The following is a 12,730-nucleotide window of genomic DNA, read 5'->3' as shown; positions in this document are numbered from 1 at the left end:
CCGAAATATAGCCTACAATACTGGCCAGTGCTCGTGAGTCGTGACGTCTTTAATTGGACGTCATAATATTGTAGTTGTGTGACGTGTTATTATGCCATCCCAACAAAGTCATATAGGTACGTCAATTCGTTTATTTCGGAACGAATCAACAGTATGACGTCGATTTTACTAGACGTCAGTGCTCAACTGACCAGTACACTGCACTGGGCTCTAATTCGGAACTTACCCGTGATTAACTTGTGATGTTTCATAATAATTATTATTGTAATTTGTATCATAATATTGTATTGTGTCACTTGTACTGAGTGTCAGCTTTGTAGCATGGTATAGTTATAACTTACCTATAAACAATTCAACAATGGGTTTTATATTATACGAGCTGTTGCCCGCGGCTTTGCTCGCGTTAAGAAGTATTATTATAATCAAACTTTTATCCCCTATTTGAACCCCTTGGGGTTGGAATTTATCAAAATCCTTTCTTAGCGGATGCTTACGCCATAACATCTACCTGCATGCCAAATTTCAGCCCGATCCGTCCAGTGGTTTGGGCTGTGCGTTGATATATCACTATGTCAATCAGTCAGTCACCTTTGAGTTTTATATATATAGAAGAAGAATATAGATTAAAATAAATTTGTTAGTAATGTTTTTATCTTAAGTATATATTAAAATTCCCGGCTTTACTGATTTTTACCAAATTTTACATTCATATTTAGTAGGTCTGAGAATCGGCTACTGGCTACTTTTCATATTGATAAATGCATTTGTTGAATAAATATTAGTAAATTATTACAACTCGAGACTGACGGCGACCATTGTTTGTGCGACGGAACAACGATGGACATTGCCATGGTGCCATACTTATTTAGTCACTTCAATAAAATAATATGGGCGAAAATCGAAATATTTTATACGACAAAGCAACGTTCGCCGGGACAGCTAGTAGATATATAATAATATCATGCATCACCTTTCATAAGAGGGTAGAATAAGTATAATTAAATAGTAAATTATAAATGAGTATAATGTAGTTACTTACTACATCTTAAATACTGATTTTATCAGGCGTTGATGAAATTAACACTAGTCTTTTGATCAATTCTTATAACACCGGCGTCTTGCAATTGCAGTAAGCGGCATAAAGAAAACGTCTTTGTTGTTTTTCAATTTAGAATTAACACGCCGGATCTTTTAAAATCCCATTAATATTGTTCGAGGTGTTGTCGGATTAGGAAAGTATGAATAAAACCGGCTAACCGACTTCCCCGGGCTCTACACCGGAAAATTTTTGTTCGCTACTGGTTCGCAGGATGTATAGGTACGGCCTAAACAATAAAACAAAAAACAATGAAATAAAAATGTGCGGTTTTTATTTTGCAGATGCGCCTCATAACTCATAAGGGATCTTTTTTTTTAATGTAGAGTGCTGGAGTCCGCTTTGTCACGATGACGGCTCATTTCATGGGACAAGTTGCGAGTTGCGACTGTCCCGAATCCCTACAAGTCTTTAAGATATTTTTCAGACTTTTCTTAAGTTTAGGTTTAGGTAAGACTTTTTTTATTTGTTTAAAACTTTTTTTCTTGGCTCTTTACTAGTTTGTCAAAATACTAACAGTGACCTCCGCGCACCGGATATAATAATTATTAAGGCCGTATACAATGAGGATTTGTGAAATTTCATGTTTTTATTTTTACTAGAACTTTGACCAGAAGTAATTTTAAGCATTTAAACATTTTTGTAGGTTTGTTACGTTCCTTACCAAGCTTCCTGACAGCTTAGAATTTTGATTTAAATCCATTTACTACTAAAAAAAAAGAGTAATAAAGAATTATACTTTCAAAATTTTATTTCGACTAGAATTCAGCGAAAATAAATGCAGGAAAAAATATTTTTACACAAAAATGTTTGAATTATGATTTCGAAGGTCCTGGTCAGCTTCGTTTTTGATAAATAATAATAAAAATAAGTAGTTTTGATCACAAATTCGAACGATTTGTTGATTTACAATAGCAACGATTATGATTTGAATTTGCCACTTTAATTCCAGAGGCGCTTTGATGGATAAAAATTGAATGACATTAAGGGCGGATTCGACCAAACTGGAGTAAAATTTTACTCGAGTATAACTGTCTCCTAATCTAAGAGTAAGCTGGTTTTGCGTTTTTCCAACTTCTAATCCAAGAATGAGGTAATTACACGGGAGTAAATATTTACACGGGCTATTTTGGTGGAGTAAATATTAAACTGAGAATAGTTGCACAACAGGGTGTCAACTGTCACGGTCGGTGTCATTGTGAACTATAATTGACATTTTATTTCATACTCTTTGAGTAACTTGGTAAAATGCAAACGATAATATCCTAGAGTAAATTAAAGGAGTAAAATTATTCTCATGATAGTTATACTCGTGTAACTTCAAGTTTGGTCGAATCGGGCCTATGTCAATTCTGTGTGTCAGAGGCTGATTGTCTATCATAGAAAACCTAGAGTATGATCACAAATATATCCCAGTATTCTGGACGTACAATACAACGCCGTAATTTGACGTCTTGAGCAATGGTCAGTAGACTGAGTTTTATTTCGGAACCTAGTCAACATTTTTGGTTTACAAATACTACAATATTGCTTTGTAACCTAAATTATATTGCGAGAGACTATCTAATAAGATGCTATTTGATAATTTACATTCACCAAACGATCATTTTTACATTTTTGGTAGGTTTGAAAGTCATAAAATGTAAACATTACAGCTTAGTCAGAAAACAATGTACAGAGTACTGCAACAGAGAGTTATCTATGTATCAAAACTTTGTAAAATGATATTATGTTATTTTATCGCACATGTCCAATCCATAGCAATAGAAAGAATTGTCACAATATCTTAGCACTGGAGTACTGAAATCTGCACAAGAAATCGCAAAAACATAGTGCTATTATCATGCGGATAGATCTAGATGATGATTTTGGTGTACCTCGGGAGGAAATAACTAAGGATTCTTTACAGAAAATATATTGTAATCGAAATGAAATACCCTAGAACCTTATTTAATTTTATCAAAAATTATATTTTTTGAACAAAAATCGCGACGGCATTTAAAAGAGAAAAAGAGCATTTATACAATTATTGATTCTTTACTCACGACAATTTGATGCAATGTACTGGAACCGTAAATTTTTTCGGGATTTATCCCGGATTTATACCTTTTAAGGTATCCTGTCTAGTTTCTTCACCAAATTTCATAAAAAATGGTTCAGCATGAATCAAAATCAAAGATGGCAGAAAGACTATTCTAATATTAGTATAGATTATTATTAAAGTTGAAATATAATAAGGTACATATTTCGTAAATATTTCAAACACCTACCGCTTGCCATTATTGAATTATTGATGTCAAACAAAAAAGGTCTAAAAATCGCGTTTTTGTTTTGAATATTCCAGCCCTCTTAAATATTCATTTTAGCTTGTTTCTATTTGTTGTTATGGTGACAACAAGAATACATATTCTTTAAAATTTCAGTTCTCTAGCTACCGCGTTAATTAATATTGTTACGTGCTATCCACTGACTCGTCTACCAGCGGCTATTTATATGGGCCGAGACGAGTTCCAGAACGTACGAGAATTTCCTTCCATTCCTTTCTAGAATGTAGCCGATTCCCGTAAACAAGTGTGGAATATTTCTGAAAGCCTAGCGCCATCTAGTATCGAGTAGGGGTTTTATGTTGTTTGAGAGCATAATATCCCCCGATAAGTTTCATCGGTGTGACGCTAGATGGCACTATATGTTGTAAGTTCGTAACAATATACACCCTGGAGACAGACAGACGGATAGATAGCAAGGCGAAGACTTCCCGGGCCAAGGGTCTCTTTTAGGAACAGATTCCTGAAAATGACAAAGAAAATATGAATATGATCTGCATAACTATAATGAATATTATAATCTAATTAAAAACTTGTCAAGCGGATCAAAAACGTTACCTTGCTGCAAGTAGAGTTTTCGTTTTTGAACTTCTGGAGGGTGTTATGTAGATTTCAGGTTTCATGCTGCAGCGTCAGATACAAGTGATTGTCATGGGGTAGACCCAGGGTTAAGGGCTATTTATTAAAGTATTGCAATAAACCCAAACACAAAAAAATATTTGAACCCTTCTCATTGAGGTCATAAAATAAGCTGGAGCTTATTTTATGACCTCAATGAGAAGGGTATTTTCCAGCTGACGATGATGAAATTATTGTAACTAAGAACTTTTGAATCTACTTTACCGAATTTTAAATCGACTTCGGTATTAATACTTTGGGGTACGTATATATTACTATAATTTTCACTGTGTTCACTGTCAGTGGCCTATAATCCCGCCTTAAGTCGGGGGAGTCGTCGATACTACCTATCCGAGTCATAGTGACTCATCCAGCCCAGACTTCTGCAGCATTATCGAACTGCCTTCATTTGTGTAAATTACAATAAATTATTGTAATTTCCAAGTTAGGTGTCAACCTAATCATCGCCCACATGATAACGGGCGGTTCGAGCGTAATCTGTCACACCGAAGATAACGGCATAACCATCAGAGATTAAAGCGAAATAATAGATCGTGTGCGATCAGCGATGCCTCATGCCACCGGCGCGGCGCGGCGTCGTCGGTGTGACGACAATCTCTTAGCCGAGATAGCGTGACGCGAACAATTATCCTCAAAGGTAATTACAGAGAGAGCATTCATGTTAACAGAAAGCACATGGCCGGTCTCTCTCTCGTCTGCGTTTTTCCCAAATTAAAGACATTATTTTAATATTTTTATTGGAACGAAGATCCCTATCGCGCGTTCGGCGTAAAGGAGCCTAGACAGAACGATATATGACCTCGACAGTTTTATTTGTACCTGCATGGTAGGGGCAGAGGCGTTGATAATATTCCTGTGCATCAACTAGATGACGCTTTTTAGAGAATAAACAGCGACACGTTATTTATTCCTGGGCGTCAATAGATGGCGTTTTTAACCCCCGACAAAAAAGAGGGGTGTTCTAAGTTTGACGTGTCTGTCTGTCGGTCTGTCTGTCTGTCTGTCTGTCTGTCTGTCTGTATGTCTGTCTGTCTGTCTGTCTGTCTGTCTGTCTGTCTGTCTGTCTGTCTGTCTGTCTGTCTGTCTGTCTGTGGCATCGTAGCATCCAAACGGGTGGACCGATTTTGATCTAGTTTTTTTTGTTTGAAATCTGACTTAATTGAGAGTGTTCTTAGCTATAGTTCATCATCATCAGCCTGCTCCGTGCTGAAAAATCGCAGTTCATCTGGTTCGTGAAGGGCGATAAGCAACTTGCAGTCGTTTGGTGGGCTTTATTGCATTCTAGGTCGTGAAATTCATAAATATTTACACATAAATGGAAAGTTGACCTGGTGATGCAGCATCACCTGGTAATCAATAGGATACCCAACTCCTCACCAACTTAGAGCAATGGTTTCGTGTTTGGGCTCATTTTAACATTGCGACAACTAGTAAGACGTAGATAACCAATAAATTTTTGCATGCTGCTGCTGCAGCATCACATTGGTTCTATAGGAGCCGAGCTCCATATGAACCCAAAGTGGAGGTTTCATGTTTGGACTCATATTGACGCGTGACGGCCTCATCCAAAAGGACATTCCTAGATGGTATTCATTGGGATATAATATGATCCTGTGGATAGGAATTATTTTGCACTATAACCAACACAAGTTTAAAAAGCATGAAATAAAATTAAATTAAGAAATTTAAAAAAACCCCCGCCAAACAACTTTAAAAAGTAATGAAATAATATATTTTACTGACTTTAAGTTTAAATAATTCCTAAGTGTAAAGTGATATTTTAGTCCATAATTGTTGTCAAGGTGTGTCGGGGGACCGCTAATGTAGATGTTTGATTTCACAAAACATAGTATCGAGACAATCAGTGACATGGGGATACAAAATGCAAAAGACACTGTTGGCGGTCCCCCGACACACCGTGACAACAATTATGGACTCAAATATCACTTTACACTTAGGAATTATTTAAACTTAAAGTCAGTAAAATATATTATTTCATTACTTTTTAAAGTTTTTTTAAATTTCTTAATTTAATTTTATTTAATATTTTTTTGAGTGTATAATGTATAATTCAGGTATATAATAGGTTTTTTGAACATAAGAATTAACTTCGTTCCATTCGAGTGTCCCTTGACACCTCTCAAGTTTTATTATTATTACATAATATTTGTAAGTTTCCAGTTTTGTAGAGCTATATTTTATAACTATCATGGGCTAATGAGAACTATTGCTTTATTTTCCTAATTAAAGGCACATAAAATTAATTAGAAGCCTTTAACGAGTGTCGAGCACTTCGTGAGCCCTTATCAATTAAATTTTATTTATGCCTGAGTGATTATTTTCCTTGATATCTTTGAGCGTATATTATATCGACGTATAGAGCGACTATTCGCATATTATTTACATAGCTACGCCGAATAAAAAAAATCGGCCAAGAGCGAGTTGGACTTGCGCACTAAGGGTTCCATACCGTTATTAACTGAAAGTAGGCTAAAAAATTGTGTTTTTGTATGGGAATTGGGAACCCATTTTATTTTATTTTATTTTATTTAATTATTGAAATACAAATATAATTAAGAATTTTGTGAATATATTTTCAAGTGCCTACCTGTTGCCATTATTGAAAACGAGCAAAACAGGCCAAAAAAATAACATTCGTTCATCGTTGTATGGGAGCCCCCTTAAATATTATTTTTCAAGTAGATAAATTATTATAATATGCGCTTCATAATAAAGGATTATAAAAACAAAGTGACCAATTTTTTCTACATTTCAAAATTAAAATAATAATATGATAATATTATGCTTTTGTTTCAATGAAACCAGACTACAAGCTTATTTACTTAATCAATAAGGGTTCACCTCGCTGATTTTAATAAAATAAGCAATTATCATATACTAGCTGGTGATATTGTGAAGTTAATCACGTTAACCTTTTTATCTGCTAACTACTTTGTTATAGACCGATATTGGCAAAACATGTTTCACGTCCACCGACGCGACGTCACAATAAAATGTATCGAAGACCGCTCGTGAAATCGACTTAATTCTAGGATCATGCCACCAAATAACTTGCAACGAAATTGTTTCGTCACGCATGATCCGCCGCCGACGATTCGTTCTGATGAGATGAACGTTTTAATATTATATATTCGCTCGGAATAAAAGCGACGAAAATATTGCATATTTCACTGTAATAATGTTTGCCATGATGATCATCAGATTATATCGGTGAGCCGGTTGCGTGTGGTCGACCAAAAACTACAGATTAGCTGTCGTCATCGGTCATCACCTCTGACTGCCGCGTAGCTTGCACTTGGCTGTAAGGCCTGTAACGATTTTCAAATCCTCAGCGTGTTGAAAATATATGTCAAACCGGACACATTTTCTTGAAAATTAATACAAAACATGTACATACGTATATTTTTTAATAGCTTCATGTGTTTTAAGATACGATATAGAACTCATCTAAAGAATGTAAAACTTAAAAATTTGCCCTGTTCCGAGTCGTAGGTACAGCACACCTTCACTACATCTAGGTATAATAATATTAAGGCTTAGGGCCTGTTTCACCACTTCCTAATAAGGCTATCCACCAATTACCAATTAACTTGACAGATCAAGTATGGAGAATCTGTCAAAAAAGTTGTGAATAGCCTATTAGGCACTTTATCAGAAAGTGGTGAAACAGGCCCTAAAGGAAGGTAACCGATTAAGCAATAAGCATTCGGCATCCCCTTGAACTGTCTCAACAGCACGAGCTCGACGATATCTGTAATGCGTACTCGTAAAAGTCACCATCTAACTTGCTGCCCATCTATTTCCAGAAACAAGTGTCACAACGAGAAACGACGCCGGGAACTCGAAAACGAAGTAATCAACCAGCTAGAGGAGCTCCTGGGCACGTGCCTGGCGGAGGTGAAGCAGCCCGACAAGAACGGCATCGTGCGCGAGGCCACCCGCCAGATCGAGGACGTGCTGCAGCGCCGCCGCGACTGCCCCGGCGACTGCCCGCTGCGCGCCAAATGCCTGTCCCCCGTGCAGACCGGCGAAGTCAGCTCCACGCAGCACCCGCCCGCTGCCGGCTTACAGTACTCGGAGATAAGCACTCTTATTGAGGTACGTCCACTTTCGCCCGGCTCGTTTGTAGTCGCATCACCTTCCCGGATCACGATGGAAGCGATCCTGAACATTTGTTTCTGTATATTTTTCAGGCGATCAAACATTATACTAGCGTCCTCGGCCTAGTATTAATGGAAATTAACTCGAAGGGGGAGATAGAATGCGTGACAGAGAACATAAAAGATCTTATACTAGCTGAACGAACGGAGCTGTACAAGAAATCTATATTTACGTTGCTGCATTCGGAGGACCACTCGAAAATTAAACCCCTACTAAGAAATATACAAAATTTCTCCTGGAGCTCGGGGGATACGGACAAATCGCAGTATATCCGAGCTCGGCTCCTGCTGAAGGACGCCCATGTCACCGATGGTGCCAGGTACGTCAAAAGTCCAAATATATTATAATAGTTGCGTCAGTCGCAAATAAATAAAAGGCTTTTTAATTTTCCTTGCTCTTTACACATCTGCAGAGTGATATAAATTATAATACACGGAGCCCTTTTAGAAAATATCGAATTCCATCACCGATAAAATAGATTATCAATGTAGAGATCGCTGTTTTTATTTATCAAGGAATGAGATAGATAGGTTCATTGCTAAGGATTTTATTATGTGCAAGATTTGAGATAACAATGTTATTTTCTTTATCTGTATGATCACGGCTTTTAACAAACACTACAGGTGTATACTGTATATGTCTGGGCAGGTTTGTGGACACAGTGATCCACGCTGCGCCTGTCCGCGGCTCGTCTACGGAGGAGGCCGGCTCCGTCATGTGCGTCATTCGGCGCTGTGAGTCGGCCGCTATCTCCAACGACGGTAGACCAACTATCGTCTTCAGACTGGACTGCAACTTCAACATTCTATGTAAGATACCTACATTAAGGGGCTGTTTCACCACTTACGGATAAGTGCCGTTTAGGCTTATCTGACAGACAACTTATCTGACAGACACTCCATACTCTATCTGTCAGATAAGTTGCCTATCTGGCACTTATTAATAAAAAACAGGTCCTTAGAATTTATAGTTTTCTTGCTATAAATTCTTGCTGATGTCTAATTCGATACCTCCGATTGTTTCAGCTTGTGATTTGTCAGGAGTCGAAAACTGTATAACTTCACCTCTATCGTTAGTGGGGACTCGTTACTTAGACCTGATAGAAGGTAGTGATCGTACTCGCGTTTCTACCCATCTCCAGGAGGTTGTGCTCCGACCCGGGTCTCTAGTGATCAGCGAGCCCTACTGCTTGCGATTGGCTCAGGATTCGATTCGCATTCGAGTCAGCACTCAATCGAGACTCTTCCCGACCGCCGGGGAGCCGGACTTCATCATGTCCACCAATACGGTGCTCAGCGACGATGACGTGGAGCTGCTCGACCCGACCCAGGCCCGGCCGGCGCTGGGCGGGCCCCTCATGACGTCCGTCGCCAACGGCGAGACCTCCGCCCCGCAGCCCCGATACCGATCGCCGATGAGCCCCGCGGACCCCACCTTCTCTATAAACGACTTCGACCTGGAGTCCTGGGGCGGGTCCTTTCAGATCGGCGATCTCCCGTCGGAGGATACTAAGGAGCGAAAAGACACCGGCGAGGAGTCGATGCCCCACCGGCAGAACTCTGTAAACTCCGAGACGCCGCCGCCGCCACCCGCGCCGCTTGCGCCGCCCGCGCACGAGGAGCCGAACAAGCTGCGCGATCTTCTCATCAAGAAGAGGGTGTCGGCGACGGAGATGGCGGCCAACTCCAATAATAACATTCTGAGAATCCTGCTAAACGAGGAGGATGAGGAGGCGACGAGCAGCGAGACGTCGGCGCCGCACACGCCGCACACCCCTCACACCCCCCACACGCCGCACACGCCCGCGTCCGCGCTGTCGCCGCTGCACAGTGCGCAGGCGCACGCGCGCGCGCCGCCGCCGCACCTGCCGCATCCGCCCGGCGCCGCCGGAGCCGCTGCAGCTCTGCACCAGCCGCAACATCACAACAACCAAATGATGCAGGTGAGCTGAATTACGTGCTTGAGATATCGATAGAGTTGTGTTCACTTTTTACAGCCACATACAAAGTGATATATATGTAAGAGAATTTTGCAACATATATGAGTATCTTATTTGTTGTAACTATTAATTGTAGACGAGTAAATCGGACGAGGACAACGATGACAGTCGGCGAAATCAAACGAGCGCTCTACGAGTTCTTCTATCGACCACTAACGGACCCTCGAACAATGGTCGCTCGCAGGAGGGAAACGACATGTATATGGAGAGAATGACTGGAATGAAACGTAAATTTGAGGATCCGAAAACTCCTCAAAACGCTAAGAGAGCTACGCCCGAAAATCAGCAGGTATGTAGGACCTATTCAGCATATCCAATTTTAAAAATATCTCGGTGATGTCAACAAATAAATTAAACAGGTCTCGTCGAGTGCGGTCGCTACGGTGTCCTCGGTGGCGTCTTCGAACGCCAATAGCCCGGCGACGAGCAGCAGTGCGGGCATGAGCAAGCTGTGCCAGAAGAACCAGATCCTCGTGTCGTTGCTCGCCAAGCAGCAGTCCGCGCCGCCTCCGCCACTGCCCATCGCCAACCCCATGATGCGCCCCTACCTGCCGCGCGTGCGGCCCTCGCCGCTGCCGCAGCACGCGCAGCACTCCCAGCTGTCGCAGCACGCGCAACATCCGCAACACGCGCAGCACCCGCAACACCAGCAACACACGCAACACCCGCAACACCCGCAACACCCGCAGCATCCGCAACACTCGCACGTGCCCAGACATCATCAGACGCTCTCTACTATACTCACAACGAAGTAAGTTGTTAAAAACAAAACCGCAACCGTACTCAACATTATGATATTCAACAATAATATATTCTTCCGAGTAATTTATAAAGTATATTAATAATTTTATATTGACTTGGCTATGGTCGAGTCGTAGTCAACAAACAAATAACTTATAGTCCCTAATTTCAATGTTATAAGCGAGTTTTTAAAATGTGTTTTAGTAGTAATCGGGGCAACGTGAACGGCGGGAACTCTGCGCCGGCTACGAACGAGGGCGTGGGCTCGGGCGTGGGCCAGGGAGTGGGCCAGGGCGTGAGCCAAGGAGTGGGCCAGGGTGTGGGCCAGGGCGTGGGCCAGGGTGTGCACAGCCACCTGCAGATGGTGCTGCAGGGTGCGCGCGGGCCGTACGGGCCGACCGCCTCCATGCACTACCCTACCACGCCCGCACATCACACGTACACCACCCTCGCTCAGTGAGTATCTGCTGTGAAAAGATTATTATTATACATGCTAGTTAAGTTGGAAATGTATAAAAATTATATAAGGTTGTAAATGTAAAAATAAATAATAAATACCTACGACAAAGATTCAGCTCTAGATAATTAGTTTAATAAGACACCTGCATTCTATGTCGTGGATATTATATGAACTAGCTGTGCTTATAATAAAAGAATATGAAAAATACCAATAATAGGGTCAAAACGGGAAGACACATGGTTCTATAACGGTTTATGGTGGTGATGATTATGATAATGAATGATGATGAATATAAATTGCATAATAAGTATCATATTATGCTTTCTGTTCTTAAAACAATGTCGAAACTCCCAAACTTATATCTATATAGAGTCAGGAGTTCTCTCAGCACCTTTTGAACCATGGTATTCATTGGTGCAAAATCTGACTTGTGGGTGACAACCGCTTAGAATACTGCACCGAAGTCACCACATGTTTCCCTATACATTTTGAGGAGTTCCCCCGATTACTTATGGATCCCTTCATCAGGTCACCACTTTTATGAATACACCATAAGAAAAATTTTGAAAATCGGCTCACAAACGGCGGAGTAATCGTTGAATATAAAAAAACGAACATAATACCTCCTCCATTTTGAAAGTCGGTTAAAATTGTAGCCTATGTGTTATGTTGATGTAAAGCTATACATTGTAATGTTTCATTAAAATCCGTTCAGTAGTTTTTGCGTGAAAAAGTAACAAACATCCATACATACATCCAAACTTTCGTCTTTATAATATCAGTAGGAGTTTCAAGTCAACAGTCGAATACTACGCACTTTATGCAACCTTACGTAAGGCCGCATTTCCACTGACGCGGAGCGCCTGATGAACTGATGCGGAGGTCAATTCGGACACCACTATGCTTAGCTCCGCGTCAGTGGAAACGCACCCTAAGGTCTACACGGGCTATTTCGGTGAGTGGCGGCTCGCTTCACGAACCGGACCACCTAATCTAAAAAAATCCATTGCCTCTACCTGCAATACGGTGTTTCGTTATAATAATTCTAATCTTGTTATTTATAGAACTGGTACCAGTAGTCGGACACAAAATAGCACGAGTGGTGGAGGCGACAGCGAGGTGCCCAGTGACCAAGCGCTGTCGGATATTTTGGACGAAGTCATTGAGAATATGCCCTACAACGACCGACCCACGCCCGAAGATAGTGTGCTTATGGACTTGGAACGGAGTAGGCAAATGCGCTCGGATTATGCGGTAAGAAAAAAAATATCACTATAATTATTTTCAAT

The 12,730-nt window shown here is 40.6% G+C and overlaps 1 protein-coding gene across 6 annotated transcripts in view; it reads left to right on the top strand.

Moving 5' to 3' along the window:
• LOC121730906 overlaps positions 1–12,730 on the top strand; it is an 81,249-nt gene that overhangs the window by 59,386 nt on the left and 9,133 nt on the right. For 5 of the 6 annotated variants that reach the window (XM_042120161.1, XM_042120146.1, XM_042120119.1 and 2 more), the window contains 8 exons: positions 7,887–8,178; positions 8,274–8,560; positions 8,890–9,050; positions 9,267–10,183; positions 10,317–10,529; positions 10,600–10,991; positions 11,186–11,437; positions 12,506–12,695. In XM_042120161.1, the coding sequence (XP_041976095.1) occupies positions 7,887–8,178; positions 8,274–8,560; positions 8,890–9,050; positions 9,267–10,183; positions 10,317–10,529; positions 10,600–10,991; positions 11,186–11,437; positions 12,506–12,695 (2,704 nt within the window). The remainder of the gene's footprint in view (positions 1–7,886; positions 8,179–8,273; positions 8,561–8,889; positions 9,051–9,266; positions 10,184–10,316; positions 10,530–10,599; positions 10,992–11,185; positions 11,438–12,505; positions 12,696–12,730) is intronic. The other variant, XM_042120128.1, reaches the window with a different exon arrangement.

The sequence above is a fragment of the Aricia agestis genome, chromosome 1, assembly GCF_905147365.1.
Source record: "Aricia agestis chromosome 1, ilAriAges1.1, whole genome shotgun sequence".
In the NCBI taxonomy this organism is placed as follows: Eukaryota; Metazoa; Arthropoda; class Insecta; order Lepidoptera; family Lycaenidae; genus Aricia; species Aricia agestis.
Note: the sequence above shows the minus strand (reverse complement) of the source record. Positions and strands in the feature narration are given on the sequence as shown.